This window comes from Bacillus rossius, chromosome 1 (assembly GCF_032445375.1).
Source record: "Bacillus rossius redtenbacheri isolate Brsri chromosome 1, Brsri_v3, whole genome shotgun sequence".
Classification (NCBI taxonomy): Eukaryota; Metazoa; Arthropoda; class Insecta; order Phasmatodea; family Bacillidae; genus Bacillus; species Bacillus rossius.
This window is the reverse complement of record NC_086330.1, coordinates 204,874,445-204,894,007: the sequence shown is the minus strand read 5'-3', so window position 1 is coordinate 204,894,007 and position 19,563 is coordinate 204,874,445. Positions and strand designations below refer to the sequence as shown.

Genomic DNA, 19,563 nt, shown 5'->3' with positions numbered 1-19,563 from the left:
AAGATGGCGGCCGTAACAAAAATTGCAATACGGTGACGACATAATCCAAGATGGCGGTCATAATCCTAGATGACGTCAGAGGCTTATCGGAGGCTGTAGACAATGATGCTTAAGCCTCTTTAAGGAATTTTCGTGGTTTCTAAGGCAAAATGACTTTTGAGGATTTTCGAAATCCTGATTTTTGAATTGAGGAATTTTTTGAGATTTTTTGGCGGAATTTTTTTTCCACAAAAATGATAATTTTGGCAGATTTTGAGGAATGTTGGGCAAATTTTGCCCAACTTTGGAGAATTTTGACAATTTTATGGATCAAATGTTAAGGTCAAGGTCAAAGAACAAGGTCACACTCATCCAAGATGGTTGCCATGACGTCACAATCCAAGATGGCTGACCGGCTCCCAGCTCCAGCGCCTGGCGCCTGTCCCAGTATCCCCATTCCTATACTACTCAAGGGTATAAAATTCACACATATAATGTCTAGTTAAAACTGCAGAAATACAGTCCAAAATTATGCAAAAATTGAGATAAACGTAGCGCACAAACAATTTTTAGTTTTTATATAACACAAACTAATTTGTAAAAAAATTAACAGTTATTCACGGTAGCAAACTAAAAATGTAACACTAACACAATTATGTATATATACACTGACGTGAAAACATCTCACAAAGTTTGGTAGATTGAGCGCTGCCCATAAACCATCGTACCTATTTTGCTGGGACTGGGAATGTTTTTACTTTTTCCATTCTAGATTTTTTCTTCACATTTTCGGAGGGGGTTTAACCACACTTCCCCCCCCCCCCTGGGTGCGCCACTGTTCTCAGCGACCATCTGCAAGCGATGGCATGAGCTAGTTTAGAACGTGTTTTTCATTCTACGAAAGACGTTCCACTAATATATATATATATATATATATATATATATATATATATATATATATTCCACGGGAAAGCTGTCCCACAGAGTGAGAAAACCCATTTCCAGCATTCGCGACGCGAGGAGCGAGAACAGAGGACAGAGGGGCCATGGCGCATGCGCAGAACAGAGACAAGCAGCAGAGCTCAGGGCGGCAGCAAAACGTATGCGGGAAGCGCGCGCTCGGACGGTATGAGCAGGCGCAGGTACTAGTGTTTCAGGAGAGATGCCGCAGGCTGTGAAGAACTTCCTGAAATAGCTAACCACAGATTTCAAATAAAGTGGGTTTCTTGAAATTTATTCCCCAAACCAAAATTGTATCCATGTCGGAGGCAACTATGTAAAAAAATATCTAAACGGTTGTATTTTGTTGAGACATTGAATTTTTCTATTTGTAATAAAGCTTCTGTGTAAAAAAAATGAAACTTATTTAAACTCGTTTATACTGTACACAAGAAGTAGGACTTAACTTCATCATCTCGTCTACAGAGAGGTCACTGGGCATGAATAGGGTTGAAGCAATCGCATTGTAGCATTGACGGGATGCTTGGGTGGGGAAAGGGGAATACGCCAACAAAAAACATAGTCTACCAACATTTCGTTTCCCACTAGGGAAGGATCTGGGTCAGACCCTGCTGAGAATATCCCCCGGAACTCCTTCGGGTGAGGAGAGTATCTTATCACTCGCACACCCCGTCCGTGCAGCCAAACACCTCAACTTTTGAGCTTCCAGTTTATTTGGACATCCCATGATTGCATAGTAGCTTCGAATGCTTCAACACTAACTAAAATTACATAATCAAATACAAGTGGACGTGCAATGTTTTTACGCTAAGCCACTGATACAAAGTAATTCTGTTGTCATCTAGACGATGTAAGCAATAGACACGGAGTGTCAAATTTGCGCTAGGCGTAGTTAGTTAGCGTACACGTCGTGAAAATAACTCCCCCTCCAGTTAAAGCATTTTTTATTTAATTTTTAATTGTAATAAATAGTAGGGTTATTCATGTTTGTGTATAATAAAGTGTTATGACAGTATATAATAATTTAGTGCAGAGTGGGATTTTAAAATCCTTGGAAAAATTCCTGTAACTTAAAAGTACAAAAGTTTAATTTTAATATCTTGATTAAAAACCATAACTTTTGGCCTAAAACTGTTCCCTGCTTGACGTTGAGTTCTGGGACAAGGTATATGTAGAAAGTACGTGCAATGTGAAACACAAACATCCAACTCAACAGGATTTGCATACAACATATTGGTTTCTCGCAAATACGAGGGAACTACCCACCACACCTGATTACTTTTACTAGTATTAAGTGTTAGCAAAGTTAAAAGCCTTTTCAACTGAAAAAATAGTATGGTGGCAGCCATAATTTTTTTTGTAATAGAAAACTTTACCAAGTATTTTGTGTTTACCAAAAGCCTTCTGTAACATAAATGAGGTTTGCTAGTAACATAACATTTTTATTGTTTCTAAAAAGTGTTAACTGACGAAAATATTTTTTCAGTGCCTACAATTTTTATTGAGTGTGTTGCCCACCCTGTGCATAGAAAGAATAATATGGTTCTTAAAATACAATTATAATATAACTAATTATGATATTTACGAAAAGTAGAAAAGTAAAGATTGGCTCAAAAATTCTACTTCAATCAAAATAGTAAAAACTATATTCAAGCTTGTTAGATTGCTAAAATTATAAGATGATAATAGAAATAATGATCATAATAGCGACAGTGTGCTAAGTAACAATATTTAAATTAGGACAAACGGTTTAAAAATGTTTTCAAATACCACAGACTGACACTAAAACAACCGCGTAAAAAACATTGAATATGAAATAAAACAAAGCTTAAGCTTTTGAACCCAATTTGGTTTTTTAAACCTACAAAAATCCAATCTGTAGTTTTATTTTCGGTAGATATTGCATTTGTAAGTGCCATAATAAGTAAGTTTCGGTTTGACACGCAGTACTTAGTTAATAGTTAATTGCTAATTTAACAATTTAGGTATATTTTGAAGAAATACGATATACAAACTTACACTTCTCAAAAACTCACCATGTAGGATTTGAAGCAGCAGCTTGATATTGACACTTAGAAATAAAAAGAATATTCATACTACATTTTCAATCTATGGGGTAATTATTTACTTAATATATAAGTATATTAAAGTTTCAATTAAAAATACTGATTTAATAAAGAGTAAATAATAAATTCAAAAATCATTGTAGCAACAGTTACAAATAGGAGTAATACCACTGTATATTTACGTGTGGGCGTGTTTAAGCGCAGAAATTTTGTAGCTGTTCCATGGTGCGACTTCCAGAAATTGTTTATACAATTTATTTTTTGTTTCAGGCCCATAGACCCCAAAATAATCGTCAACTTAAAAGTATATATATATACATATATATACATACATATATATACATATTGTAACACCCCTCGTGCCTCAAAATTGAATTATTTGGAATTAATTAAAAAAGAGCCTTGGAAACATGCTGGATAAAAAAAAAAAATAAGTTAAATAAATTGATTTACCAGAGGCGACACGAGGTGGGGAACAAACAAAATTTAGGAACTTCCTGTAACAAGCAAGGAGGAAGTTGTGGGATCGTTAAAATCGATAAATAAAAACTACACGATTAACTTGATCTATAGTTTCCCTGTTTTATTTGCCCTGAAGAATTATCTTGTTTCCATTATATTACACACACAAGGTTTTAACAAGTTTCAAAAATTAACAAAAGAAAAACGAAAATGGGGCCGGCCCGCGAATCTTTAAAACAATTTACATTCTTAGTTTGACATATAAACATTTGCATTATAAGTTTGACACCCAAAGTTGGATGGATCCGATGATTACATTGATAATTATTTCTATTCGTTCTACATTTTCTTGAGAAAAACACTGGTCGCTGGTGGTTTGGTCATCCGCTTAAGATAGTTCGTAGCTAGGTAAGGGGGAAATGTTGAATTTACATTACCACCCGGGGTCTTCAAACGATCACGTCGGGTAGTAGAAATTGTTTCTTCTAATGTGACCCACGGAACAGAAAGGGGAGGGGGCCATGAGATGGGAGCATCAGTCTCTCCCTGTCATCGACCCTGTCTGCAACAGTCCAAATCAAACCTGATTAGAACTTGTATACAGGCAGTCTATGGGGCAGAAAATGCCCAAAAAAAATTTAAGGAAAAAAAAGGGGGGGGGGGGGTCGCGAATTATCACTCACCAAAACAGGGGAGTTGCCCAGCACGCTGCCATCGTGGAGTCAGCCAGGATCTGGAGCTCGCGAATTGCGCGGCAGGACGCGGATGATTTCTTCATGATTAAATATAAAAGATAAAAATTTCTAAGGCAAATAACTAAACTATGCAGACAGACTAATCTACTAGAATTGACTTGAGGGATAGCATCCCTTATACAAAGCGACTACATAGTCGTTAGCGGTCGGATGAAGTCTGCCGATTCGCCGATACTCGCTGGAGATCTGTCTGCAGGCGCGACGCGAGATGATCTGTGTCGCGGGAAACTGCATCTCGTAATTAAAAGTGCCCGCCGGCTCTAACAGGTGGAGGGGGGTCTGGGCCGCCGAAAGATTCCGAACTTGCCCGAATGTGGGCGAAAAAAAAAACTCTGGCAGTAGTCTTGAAGTTGGCCACACTGGGCGACAGTAGCGAACTCTGTCGGGGGGGTCTGAGTTGAAAACAATCGACTCGCGCACGGCGTCCATATAACTCAAGGGAGAGCAGGTGCTGCTCTCTGGCGCCCTAGAGGGTAGGCAAGCGGAGAAGTTCGCGACTTGGTCGCTAGGCAGCGCTTGTGATCAGTTTTAGTGCACTCGTTTTTTGCGGGTAGACCTTGAGAACGGTCACTGGTGCCCAGGGGGGTTACGACCGGTCATTGGTCTTACTTGGAACTGAGAAGGGGGGGGGGGGGGGGTAACATGCAACGACGCTGAGAATAAGCGTCCCGTCGTGGCGGCAGAGGAGCGAACATAACACTAAAACGTGATGAAAAAGGCGAATCTCAGCTCGTCTCTGCGAACTGGTCGCCTGCAAGCTACAGGCTTGCCTATGCAGTTAGGGTCACGAAGAGAAGTAATATTACAGGCTTGAGGCGTGACTGAAGGCGGGGGAAATGGTAAGCTGTCTGCCAGTCAGGGATTAGGCCAGCAAAATATCCGATACGCCGATGGGAAAGGGGCTTCAGGGCACTGAAACAAAGTTTAACTCAGAGGAGTACACCAAACTAACAAATTAAAATTACACTATAGTAGAGCAAATAAAATTTCCACACAAAAATTTAAAATCATAAAAAAAATTTAAAATATATCGTGTCGAATTTACTAATTAACGGCACAATATATATAAATCACAATTTTTGGAACACGAAAACTGCCGTAACTTTTTACAAATCACTTCCAAAATGATACATAAAATTTAATTAAGGAAAAATCTCGGTCGAGTTCATTAATGGGCAGTAAATATCCTATGTAAATGGTGGAAATGAGGAAGGATTTTTGAAAAAAAAAAATAAATAAATAAAAAATTGCTGTAACTCCCATAATATGATTATCACATCCATTTGAACGTTTTATTACTCGTAGGAGTAATACCAAATGTTTTGCCTTAAAACATTTTTGATACAACTAACCATAACTGCAAGGAGTGGAAAAAAAACAAGGGTTGGAGGACAAGAAAAAAAGCCACATCTGTTCGTAAGCACACAATCAAATTCGTTAAAAATGTTTGTAAATATTAAAATTTTTATCTAAAACTTTTGTCTGAAACAATTTTTAAAAAATGTACAATGTCTGCAAGGGGCGTAATAAACAGGGGTTGAATAAAAAAAACATAACTCCCTTAGTAGACACACTGTAACACCTGGTTAAAGACGTTGGACTTTCTGAAAACAATTTGTATGTGTAGATTTTTTTTCTGAAACAAAAAAAAAATCTTACTATTTGTTAAGTTTTATAAAATTGTTGTAAGTTTTTGTGGGTGGCGTTACTACGTTGGTATGGTTAATTGACATGCGTTGAAATTGGCGGAACTTACTTCTAGATCAGTGGAGATCTTCATGTAATTTGTTTTTATCAATTATTGTATTTAATATTCTAGTAATTATTGTTTAAGTAGTTTAACGTAGCAATTATTTACATTCTTATATTTTTTTTTGTCACCAGCCTTATCATAACTTTATATTCACGTGTGGGCATGTTGGAGTGCAGAACTACTTTCTTGCGCACGACTAGTGCGCGCGATAGTTTGGACGGAGTGTTTTGAGGGGACTCGATGGCCAGTCGCGCTGCGATGCGCCTGGGGCGGTGCGCAGAGTGCCGCGGGCCTGCTGTGGCTATGAGGGTTTGTGGAATGTGTTTCACAAGTACGTGTAACTGTTCGGACCATGATCTGGAGAGTCGAACTTACTTGCGTGGCGAGGGTGGAGCGTGCACGCCGTCTCGCGCGAATGGACTGTGGGCGTGCAGCAATGTGGAACACGCAAGTCAAGTGGCGTGCACTTTAGAGGCTTCTTCCAGATACATGATTAAGTATCGTCAGCTTATGTCTCGTTAGTCCCCTGCCAGAAGCTTTAAAGTACAGCTGTGCAACATCAAGCAGTTTCAATTTTGGAACAGCTGTGCGGGTTTAGCAGACACTTTGTGTTTCAAAGACCTCACCTGGAAGATGAAAATAAATTCACGTGTGTTACGCACGTAAACTGCGCGTTTAAAACTATTTTACTTTCGTTCCACAAGGTCTTCAACTTTTGGTTTCTATGCTGTGTAACAACCCAGCTAAAGCGCTCCGCCACCCGAACTGCATTCTTTTGAATGTTGCTAAAAATATCCCTAGTTAAAGACTTTAAATACAATATAATATTTTTAAGGGCTAGACAACCACACCTGTGACAGCCGCACCTGTGTTTCCGTACCATGTGCGTCTCTGCCTGAGGACGGGAGCAGATAGCAGTTCCCGAAACATCGCTTGTTTCTGTTTTAGAAAACTGTAGTGTTTGTTTTGTCTTTTCGTTTGGTCGTGTTTTTGTCTCGTTTCAACTGTTGTGCTGATTTTTTTGGGTTCGGTAATTTTGTGCTGTCATCATTTGTGGTTTTTTTTTTCGTTCTGTTAGTCCATTTTTCTTTGTTTTTCTTTGTTTGTTGGCCATATTCCTGTTGTGGAGTATTGTGTGGCGTTAAATCCTGACAACAGCAATTTTTTGCTTAATTTGTGTTTTTTGTCATTTGTGTTTTTTTGTAGTTTTCTTCTACAGACATACATGTGCTAAGCAATGGCGTATGTTCAAAAGCCTACATCAAGTCATGAACTCCCATTGCACAAATCTTTCAAAGATAATACCTAAACTTCATCTAAAAATTATGCAGAAAATGTTTGATGAAACCAATTACTAGCCTAAAAACAGGAGTAGAAGCTAAAACATATATATATATATAAAGTAAAAAAGTAAAAAAAAAATCAAACAAATTTTAAACCTTGAGAAAAACTAATTTTTATACGACCACGTTACTATACTACTGCAAGGGATGATAGTGTGTGAAGGTGAAAAACTAAATTATTACCTTATTTGGCATATAATATTAAATTCGTTCTAAGTTATTCAGTGGTGAATATAATGAGTTAAAAAAATTCATTATATTTTTGCTGCATGGGAAATAAGCAAATATTTATCGATATTGTGTACTATTGGAGAAAATAAATGCTATTTTCATTCAGTTCTTAAAATGTTCCAGAAGTTTATAGAAGTTACCGAAATATTTCCAAAATAAATAGGTACTTCAAAATCTACCTACGACTGTAGGCTGTGTAGAAAGATATTTTTTAAAAATAAATTATTTACAAATGAGGAAATTAACGTTGTTTAAGTGTAGTTTGGATAGCTTAGGTGTGTGACCAGGCTCAGTCAGTCACGCGAATGTTTAATTAAGAATAGTTGTCACACGTACTACACATAGTATATACCATGTGTCATATACCTGGTAAGAAAATATGCTAGAACACACGAAACGTAATGCTCATTTAGTAAAAAATCCGTACAAATAGATTTAGAAGAACTAATATTATTGCAAAGACAGATTGCAGGAGAACTCGAGCCTGTAATGTAAATACCACGTTGTACATCCTTTAATACAGGACATATATTCGAGTGTCAACTTAACATACGTTCTGAAAAGTATTGCACTGTAAAAAATTTAAAAAACAAAAATACAAATACAAACACAAAAACAATTATTTAAAAATTATCTAATCTACGTGAAAGCAGCTGGCGTGAAAAACTTTGAGACATAATACCCTTTACAACGAGCATAACTATATTAAGCAGGTAGATTCATATCAAACACATACAGCATAAAATAAACAAAAATATAAAAGGAAATAAATAAATAACCAACACATTATTTTGGCTTATTCTTGACATAAACTGCCATGATTAAAAAAACACACAATGAATGCGATTTACAGAAGTTTAATAACGGTTTAAATGGTTGTCACAATCTTCAGCTATCCTACTACCGTTTCTGCTACTGTAACGAGTAAACATTACTACTATCCGAAAATAGCAAAACATTATTTTAGTTTTGTTATTCCTTGCAGTGAGTTATTGGGAAGAATAACTTAGTAAATAAGTATACAACATCCAATGACAGCCATGCATCATGCACATTTAAAACTAACTACAACGTGAGGAGTCGGTCATTGAAAGTGATAGTAAGAAACTTGGCTTGTAAACCGGGAGCATGACATCACTTCTGCTGAAGCAATGCCATTGTCTGCAAAAACCGTATTCAGGGAAACACACTCCCAGCGTATCAGAAACATAACTTTACAACACAGTGGCAAAGATGCCAAAGCCAAACTGCCAACATTTTCACGGACAGCAGACAACAGCAAGCACGATGCTGGTCGTCAAGCAACAGAGCAAGCAAGCGTAGTTTGTAATTGTTGGGGCGGTAGGCCAGGAGGAAGTGGAGGAGGAGGAGGAGGCTAGGAGATCGGGTGGATCCAGTACCTGCTCGAGCAGGCGCAGCTTGCGTCGGTGGCTCTGCTCGCCCAGTCGGTCCACATACTCGCGCAGCTCTTCGATCTCCTCCTTCACCTGCTGCACGGTGTCCAGTTCGTGCTTGATTGCCACCATGTCGCGCTTCACCTCGCTCACCTCGCTCTGGCACGACTCCACCGACTTGGTGAGCTCTTGCAGTTGCGACCGGATCTCGCACAGCGCCACCGTCGTCTCGAGCTGGCGGTCGCCGCGCTGCAGCTCGTCCAGCTTGGCGCTCAGGTTCATGCTCATCACCGTCACCTGCTGCTGCAGACTGCGCCGCGCGTCAGCACCTTGGGCGCCGGGGCGCGTCGCACATACCGACACTGCGGCGGAGCCTCGCCCCCTCCCCTAGCAGCTACCGCCACAGAGACCCTGTCGGCTACTCCCGAGATCTGGTACAGTGGGTCTGACAGCACTGTAATAACTAACTGTATTTGATATTATCCTCCGCATAGTTGTTTCCTCGACGTGTTCATGAGGCGAATAAAAAATATTGAATAAATGGATGGTCATTTTTTAAGATTACAAATAAATACCTTAGGGAATCTCAATTTTTCTTGAAACTCAAGTACTGTTTTATTTGATATAATTAAAAAAGTATATATACCATATACAAATGAAGTAATTCATCTACATAAATAGGATTTATATCATTTTGGAAATATTCATTACTATTTTGCAATATATGTTATAGAGAAACGAAATATGAATGCACAAACAGTAGGGAAACCAACTGTGTTCGCCTGTGCTGGTGTCGTGATGACAGAATGTGTGTTTAATTCATCGCTGTCTTCGCATGTACGGCGCTGTATTGTCTGTGTGTTGTCCAGATTCATTTTAGTACCATCGTTGGGTTTCTCTGTCTGTCGCTGTGTTTGTATTACCTATTTTTGTTGCAATTGTTCTGTCAGCCACCGTGTTCGTCTATGCTGTGATATTATTCTGATATTCTCATTCCTTCCACGGAATTTCGTGTTCACTATACATCTAACATTTGAAAATGGGTGATTTTGGCTTGTTTTCTGTTTGGGTATTCATGTTTCTTTGCCCGTTCTTCGGGTTTTATCCGAGATAAAGTACAATCACACAATGACGTAGTTAAAAATAATGATTTAAATAAATTCGTTTTGTGTGTTTAGGATACAAAAAATGGCTTTCACAATTGTGTGTTTTCCCTCGAGATCTTAAAATGTCTTGCAAATGCCTTTTTTCAACCATTTTTTTTCATAAATTCCGATTCATTTACTAGAGAATTAAATTTTAAGTTAACCCAGTAAGACAAAGTAAAAATAAAAATGCTATAATTTGGCTAGTGGGAGACGAGAACAATTTGTAAACACAAATATTGTTCCCCGACTTTAAATCTGCAGTGAGCACACAAATGCTATAAACACAATCTAACGAGAAAAAACCTCTTGCCTACAGACCTACCGACGCATAACCTGTGAAGGCATGTCACTGATGTTACCTGCCTGTGCCAGTGTTACAATTCCCAGCCCTGGTTTTCTTAACTGTGCTCCTTCTGTAACTGCAGGTAGTTTACATTACACCCTGCTGCATGTGTTAAGACCACAATGTCCGCACAAACCGCGGTGCTTACGGTATAAAAATTACTAGCCTAAAGAATATTTAAACTATAACCGAAACTGCCTAAACAAAAACTTAGCAAGAGAAATATGAACTTCGAACCCTTAAAACAAAATATAAGCATTTTTAATATAAAATATACTCAAACAACATCAAGGAAACTTAATAAAGGTGCAAAAACCAAATAATTGGCCATTAACATCCTCAAACACAGCTAGCAACTTTCAAGATGGAGCGACCCCATTAGCAATGCATCACAACCGTAAAATTATTATAACAAGAATAAATATTATAAATAAAAACTTTAAAATTACATAAAAATTATATGCATGCATTAAAAATGTTAACAATTTCTCAGGTCTAAATATTTTTAAAACATATAAATCTCAGAAAAGCTTTGAAAATGCTCGCGAAGATAAGCTGCAGTGGAGATTTCCAAATACAGACTTAAATCATCAGGATGTGCTGAACTACAGAGGGAAAGCTACTTAAAACAGATTCGCATCATAAGACTGGGCTGTGCTAAGGCAAAAGAGAGCTATAGAATACAGAATTTAATCATCTGGCTGCTCTATGATGCGGGCAAAAATAGCTACTAAATACAGACTCGCAACTCGCATCGTTAGGCTCGGCTCTGCTGCAGGAAAAGGAGAGCTACTAAATACAGACTCGCATATTAAGGCAGAGCTGTTCTGCAGGCAAAGGAGAGCTAGTAAATACAGACTCGCATAGTCAGGCTGGGCTGTTCTGCAGGCAAAGGAGAGCTATAAAATACAGACTCACATCGTCAGGCTGTGCTGTGCTGCAGGCAAAGGAGAGCTACTAAATACAGACAGGCATCGTCAGGCTGGGCTGTGCTGCAGGTAAAGAAGAGCTACTAAATACAGACTCGCATCGTCAGGCTGGGCTGTGCTGCAGGTAAAGAAGAGCTACTAAATACAGACTCGCATCGTCAGGTGGGGCTGTGCGACAGGTAAAGGAGAGCTACTAAATACAGACTCGTACATTAAGGCAGGGCTGTTCTGCAGGAAAAGGAGAACTACTAAATACAGACTCGCATCGTCAGGCTGGGCTGTGCTGCAGGTAAAGGAGAGCTACTAAATACAGACTCGCATCGTCAGGCTGGGCTGTGCTGCAGGTAAAGGAGAGCTACTAAATACAGACTCGCATCGTCAGGCTGGGCTGTGCGACAGGTAAAGGAGAGCTACTTAATACAGACTCGCATCGTCAGGCTGGGCTGTGCGACAGGTAAAGGAGAACTACTAAATACAGACTCGCATCGTCAGGCTGGGCTGTGCGACAGGTAAAGGAGAACTACTAAATACAGACTCGCATCGTCAGGCTGGGCTGTGCGACAGGTAAAGGAGAGCTACTAAATACAGACTCGCATCGTCAGGCTGGGCTGTGCGACAGGTAAAGGAGAACTACTAAATACAGACTCGCATCGTCAGGCTGGGCTGTGCTGCAGGTAAAGGAGAGCTACTAAATACAGACTCGCATCGTCAGGCTGGGCTGTGCGACAGGTAAAGGAGAGCTACTTAATACAGACTCGCATCGTCAGGCTGGGCTGTGCGACAGGTAAAGAAGAGCTACTAAATACAGACTCGCATCGTCAGGCTGGGCTGTGCGACAGACAGGTAAAGGAGAACTACTAAATACAGACTCGCATCGTCAGGCTGGGCTGTGCGACAGGTAAAGGAGAACTACTAAATACAGACTCGCATCGTCAGGCTGGGCTGTGCTGCAGGTAAAGGAGAGCTACTAAATACAGACTCGCATCGTCAGGCTGGGCTGTGCGACAGGTAAAGGAGAGCTACTAAATACAGACTCGCATCGTCAGGCTGGGCTGTGCGACAGGTAAAGGAGAACTACTAAATACAGACTCGCATCGTCAGGCTGGGCTGTGCTGCAGGTAAAGGAGAGCTACTAAATACAGACTCGCATCGCCAGGCTGGGCTGTGCGACAGGTAAAGGAGAGCTACTAAATACAGACTCGCATCGTCAGGCTGGGCTGTGCGACAGGTAAAGGAGAACTACTAAATACAGACTCGCATCGTCAGGCTGGGCTGTGCGACAGGTAAAGGAGAACTACTAAATACAGACTCGCATCGTCAGGCTGGGCTGTGCGACAGGTAAATGAGAACTACTAAATACAGACTCGCATCGTCAGGCTGGGCTGTGCGACAGGTAAAGGAGAACTACTAAATACAGACTCGCATCGTCAGGCTGGGCTGTGCGACAGGTAAAGGAGAGCTACTAAATGCAGACTCGCATCGTCAGGCTGGGCTGTGCGACAGGTAAAGGAGAACTACTAAATACAGACTCGCATCGTCAGGCTGGGCTGTGCGACAGGTAAAGGAGAGCTACTAAATACAGACTCGCATCGTCAGGCTGGGCTGTGCGACAGGTAAAAGAGAACTACTAAATACAGACTCGCATCGTCAGGCTTGGCTGTGCGACAGGTAAAGGAGAACTACTAAATACAGACTCGCATCGTCAGGCTGAGCTGTGCTGCAGGTAAAGGAGAGCTACTAAATACAGACTCGCATCGTCAGGCTGGGCTGTGCTGCAGGTAAAGGAGAGCTACTAAATACAGACTCGCATCGTTAGGCTGGGCTGTGCTGCAGGTATAGGAGAACTACTAAGTAAAGACTCGCATCGTCAGGTAGGGCTGTTCTACAGAGCCTGCACATAACCTGTGATTATTAAAATATTTTTTATTTCTCTTTTAATTATTTTTTAAACAGCCTATACAATGTGTTTTTCTGGGGAATGCGCTGGCCCAGTTACATACTTGTCACTTTAACCAAAACTAAATCGTATGCATAACGTGTTGCTTATTTTCAAAAGCTTTTGAAATTTGTAGAAAAATTACCTGTAAGCTTTTTTTTTCTTTTTTCAGCAAAATATTTTATTCCTTTTTCTTTAACATTAGATTGACTTTTTATTAAATTTTGCATTCATTTTGCGTCAGCATGTGCTACGAATCCCCAATTGCAAGTCGAAGTAACTTTTTGTTTTACTTAAATGAGTGCAGCCATACTGCCCGCTATTTCCATAATTGCCTAAAAATTAAAATGTTTTGAGGTGGATACGATAGTTTTAAAACCGACAGCATCTCTGAAGAAACTAATGACTGTATGTTGCAGGCTGTATATTCAATTTTGGAAATTTAATGAAAAAAAAGGCTTCCACTCCCCTAAAAAAATAATTACACTTTATTGCTAAAATAATGCCTGCTTCTCCTCTCAAGCTGCTACTGTTTATGGCATTCTTTTTTAACCTGATTTTCGACAGTGAAGTTATCTATATTTATATTTGGACTGTGAGACTCGTATTGCAGTATTCCAGAACATTTGTACTTGGTACTTCATGTACACAGATATAGGCTGTATTCAAAATAAACTTAGGTAGAAGTAAGTGCGTATTTTCGATTAATTTTATTGGAAATAATATTTTTCTACATAAAAAAATTCTTGTTAGCTGACATTGTCAAGAAAACTTTTTTTTAAATTTTAAAATGCATTATTGGGCTGCACAATGTTAGTAATAAAAATAGTTCCAGGGGTCCAACCAAGGGCAACTATTCTCACAAGTCAGTTGACAAATAGCGCAGTTGTCGGAAATTACCCATGGAAAAAAGTTAGTTGTGTGTAGTGGATGAGACTTGGGGAATTCAATATCTGCTGCAATTTTAGTCTGGTGAACATGAATGCCTTAACAAGTAACAAAACAGTTTTGTCTTAATTCACTGACGTCAAGAAAAATGCCAAATGATGAGCTTATTTTTATAAACACAGATTTTTTTTATTCATGTATGTTTCATTACATATTTCACCAAATATATGTTTCCAAATCAATTAATTACAGTTTTTTTTTACATACACCTAAGTACTGTACTGTAATTTTACATTGACGCACAATGAGTCAATCGAATACTTATTCTTTCCACCGCTACAAAAAAGGATCTAGGGGCAGAGAACAAGTGTAGATAAAAGGAATGGGGGGATGAGCGATAGCGACAGCACATGAATTGGTTTTCCAGTGTTGACATAAAAAAATAAACAGCTGAATGCAACAAAGAGATTGTAACATCTTAATTTACGTGTTTCGTTACGGCAAGTTGACTATTACGGTCCGCATTGTACAAATAACTCTTCAAAAATGAAGTATAACCTTTCAGATACTGTCATCTATTCTAGAAGGTTTCAAGACTTCTCTAAGAAAAGGAGTTGAATAGTCATTTCCAGCTGGTTTATTTCAGAAAGCACACTTAATAACTTCATAAATAAGATATTTAAGATCTGCTTCAATAAACCACAATGAAAATTTGAGACTTCAGCAGATTAACATTTTGTGTTCGATGAAGAACAATGGTCTTTCTCAGATGCAACCATGATTAAAGTAGAATAACGAAGTGCCGATAGTATAGTTCCAGATACACACATCAAAACATACGAAAATACTGGACAACTCCTCATTTTCGAGCTCTTCCTACGTTATAACATAATACGAACACGCAGTCGTCCAATTAAGAGTCCCACAGGACAGAATAATCGACAACTGTTGATAAAAGGTTGTTTACTTGACGATGAATGCAGTTCTTTGAAACATATATATATATATTTACATGTATTTAATTTTTGGAATAAAATTAAAAATAAATTTATGATATGTCTTCAATAGGAGTTACCATGTATTTTATATTTTAAAAACATACTTTTGTAAAATAATACATTCCACAAGTATTTGGCCCAATCATTGCTCATGATTTTCGTATTTATAATTCTTGGACGTATTCCAAAACGGTTTATTTCCCTCTGGGCTTTGAGATAGTATCCAAAAGTCACCGCTTTTTTATTAGTTACCTAATGCGAGATTAGAAACAAATAAAGACTATGTCGTGCAATGATTAAGTTGTAGATCCAAATTTAAATTCACGTTAAGTTAAAAAAGTAATGTGTTTGTGACTGCAATTAAGAAACTTTAAAAAAATCTAATAATTAATTTAAACGCAAATACGTAAATGATATAAGTGGCAAACTGATTTTATTGAAGCGTTGTTGTAAAATTTAAAATTTGTACGTCAGCATATTTAAAATACATATGTTCTATTTTTCTTTCTTTTTTTCTTTTTCTTTGTGCTATAATTATTTAACAAAGCGTCTTACAAAGTACGTTGAAAGTGAAGTGATATTTTAAAACCTTCCTTATATCTCCATATAAACTTTTAAAATATAATAGTCACGTTTGCAGCATGTGAATGTAAATTATCAACAGATAAAATAGTTTCATAAAAATGATTTTTTCTTTAAAGTATCATCCTTAATATAAATCAATAAGTCTACCAAAAAAAAGTACAGTAATTGCATTGTGACTTGTTTAATCTCAAAAATTGACATAATAAAGTAATCTTCCGTTGCTGTGATAGTCGCCAAAAATGTGCGTGAGTCAGTTGTGATTTAGACAGGCTTAGACCAGTGTCACGATGTGTTTCTGCCGCTGCTGCGGCTAAAACGTCCACATTGTTTTTAGATTGAATATTATTTCTACAGCTTTTTTTAGAGTACAAAATGCAGTTGACTCAAAAATGTGCCAAGTCTTTTCATCAAAATCGAACTCGTAAACAATTGATCTCCACTCCAGTTCAACCGCATTGTTCTACACAGGGCTTACGTTATACACTCAGTTTTATAATTTTAGTGTAAGTCAAGATACGTTAATATATACTATATGCTTAACAAGCCATAAATAAACAGCAAATACGTATTTTATTACGTATAAGTATAAAAAGGGGAAAGCGGGACAGTTTTAATTCATATATAATATATCTACAATTTGTATCTAACCCTTTACCAACATGTGCCGAAACATGTATATAACAAGATAATATTATTGGTGTAGTTAAAAAGCAACTTTTATTTTAATTTTCCATGAAAAAATCGTTGAAATACGTCTGTAGTTTTCAAAATTTACTCGAAAATAAATGAATCCATATTGCTGTTCTAATAATATTTTTTAAAAGCATTTATAGTGCTACGTAGACATACGTAGGTTTGGAACAAATCTCAAAAAAGCGGTGCCATAAAAATAACTGTTTAGACGTAGCTTAGCTCGCGTAAGTATCTTTGGAACTTCTTCTTCTAAAATACAGAAGAGCAATGGATAGCCGCTTCGTTCTACACCAAAGCTCTTAATCAAAACCTTTAGAATACCATTTCGAAGGTCTATGGTCAGATCGAAATAGCGAAAGCCAAATATGTTAAGCCACTGAAAGTGGCTAAAATTTACGTTACAGATTAAATTTTTGTTGCAGGGACTTTAAACCCAAATTAATACTCAAAATAAAATTTTGCATAGGTATTTGCACTGCCAGGACATATTGCCTAAATGCTCTGCAACACACACTCGTGACTGAAAATATCGCTTAAAGATAACTATTTCATTCAAGAATACCCGGCTCGTTTCACTTCAAAGTACCTATTCTCCACAGAAATCATTAAAAACTTAAAATATAGTTTATACCAGGGAATATGTAAAATTCAATAAGTTAAAAGAAATACGAAAATAGTATTTTTCACGAAAGTAAATTCCTATCTTTCAGATTACAGATTTACAGAAAATAGTATACTGTCAAAGCTAAATATTGATTCATCTGTGGTATACTGCCAAAATTACCACTAATACAAACGTTTTTATTAATAATTATTGAAATTATGTACACTGAAAATAGACACTTAAAAAAAATTTCACAGTTTACAAGAAAGGAACACTTAGTACACAGTGAAATCAAAACAAAAGTAGTAAACTGTACAAAACGCTTACAAAAAAAAGATTACAAAAAACATATTTCAAATAATTGTTTTTAAAACATGCATTATTTTAAAATTAGTATATTTTCTCAATATGTATATAACTGGCCCTCCGCGGGTCATCTTATTCAATTCACTGGCTGCCACAACAAACACGCGAATTATTTACTACATGTCTATAGCATGTTAATTTAATGTGACATGCTCTCATTAAGACAAGCATGCAGCAGGTCTGTAATTAAGTTCTAGAAACATCAATACAACCACAAGAGACACAAATTTTATATAAAAAATACTTCTAATAACACAAACGTGCATAAAGGAAAAAAAGCTGCAAACTCTCCACCAAAAGTCTCGATAGTTGGGCCCTAATGTCACCATCCACAAGCATTTAGATATTATTAGATGTAACACAAATATAAATGAGCTAAGAACTGGGGATTAAAGAAGGCTTCTGCGAAAATAAACGTAATAAACATGCACAAAATAGATAGTTTAAACAAGAAATACTTTTTACTGTGTGTTCTTTTGTGTAAAGTTTATAAAAAAGCCATTTTTATTACGCGTAGAAAGAAACAAAAATACAACTATAAATATAAGTCTTCCACCTGATATTTTTAGAAGTGCATAGTTTTTGAAATGCAAACCCTCTAATAAATCTTACACGTGATAAAACATCTGGCTTAGGAAAAACGGAGTCACTGTTTTTCTAGAATAAAGTTAATGTAAACTTACCGAACTAATAAAAACCTATGTATGTATAATATCAAAAAAATTGTACCATACATGTAGGCATGTCCAAACTAGTCCAGTCATCTTAGTCAAAATTAGGTAAGTATCTCGTAATTTGAGATACTCAGCTATAAACTCGTATAAACTTGTATTTTGACATCCTAAAAGTTGTCTCAAAAACTACATACGGTAGGGTGTACGTGACTATTAAAATATGAAGTCAAGTCACAAAAATCGAATTTTTGCACATTTTTTTGCAATTAACTCGTTTCCTATGGGTTTTTCGATATGAGTTTATTATCAATATTGTAGAAGATTACATTCCCTAAAACGTTTATTTAAAAAAATTTTATATGTTGAATTGTTTTCGTGATAGAGGGCGGAGAGAGCGCGGCTTATAACCGATTCCTAAAATTCCAAAATAATTAAGGAACAAACTTTAATTACATTTTAATTATCTTTCTCATTTCTACTTATTGCATTTTAAATAGAAAATAAAGTACATCTTCTTTAAAATCCGTAAATTCTTAAATTCTTTCATAATGTTAAAAATTATACTTGGGAATTATAACCAGATATTAGGACCCCTATTATATAGTATGAACTTTTCTATTTATAGCCAGTAGGGACAGATGTTCAATTGTATTGTATAGTTACAACCGTCTAAATAAACTTTATTTGGCGTGTTTTTGACTGGGACTACCGGCTGACCTTAAATTATGTTCTAACCGCGCGCTCTCCGCCCTCTATCTCGAAAACGATTCACCGTATACATTTTATTTTGAAACTAAGGTGTTAGGGAATTTAATCCTATACAACATTGGTAATAAATACAAATAGCGAAAAACCAATAGGAAACGAGATATTTGGAAAAAAATATGCACAAAATCGATTTTTGACGTTTGACCTTGGATTTTAATAGTCGCGTACACCCTACCATATGTAGGTTTTGAGACAACTTTTAGGATGTCGAAAGACAAGTTTATACGAGTTTATAGCTGGGTATCTCAAATTCAGAGGTGAACTTACTAAGATGACTGGACTAAAACACAGCGTTACGAGGACTCAAGCGACGATGCTAGCCAGCCCGCTCGCCTACCTGCGGGTGGGGCACGATCCATTACCGCGACATGCCTAATTCGATTAGCAGCGGGGCCTCGCTACCCCATTCCCCAGAGCTTTCCCACTGGTCCCGGAGTATTCCCTGTGGTTCTCGAGGGTTCGGAAGGTTCCCAGAGCCCCGTCTGCGTTAAGTGGCGTTAACTATGATGCCGGTGTTCTTACAGCTTTGAGTGTTAAGTCGTGGATTATAACGACGCGACACTTCGGAGGGTAACGAGAGGAAGGACTTGGCAGCTATATAAACGGAGAGGGAGAGACCTGCGAGGGAGTGAAGTGAAGAGAGCGAGTGACCCCTTGGTGAGCGACAGCGGACAGCAAGAGGCGGACT

The 19,563-nt window shown here is 37.7% G+C and overlaps 1 protein-coding gene across 9 annotated transcripts in view; it reads right to left on the bottom strand.

The window, feature by feature from the left end:
* Positions 1-19,563, bottom strand: part of LOC134527248 (glucose transporter type 1) — a 562,082-nt gene that overhangs the window by 278,443 nt on the left and 264,076 nt on the right. For 7 of the 9 annotated variants that reach the window (XM_063359761.1, XM_063359758.1, XM_063359759.1 and 4 more), the window contains exon 4: positions 8,950-9,253. The exons of the other annotated variants lie outside the window; for them this stretch is intronic. In XM_063359761.1, the coding sequence (XP_063215831.1) occupies positions 8,950-9,253 (304 nt within the window). The remainder of the gene's footprint in view (positions 1-8,949; positions 9,254-19,563) is intronic. 9 annotated transcript variants of the gene reach the window in all.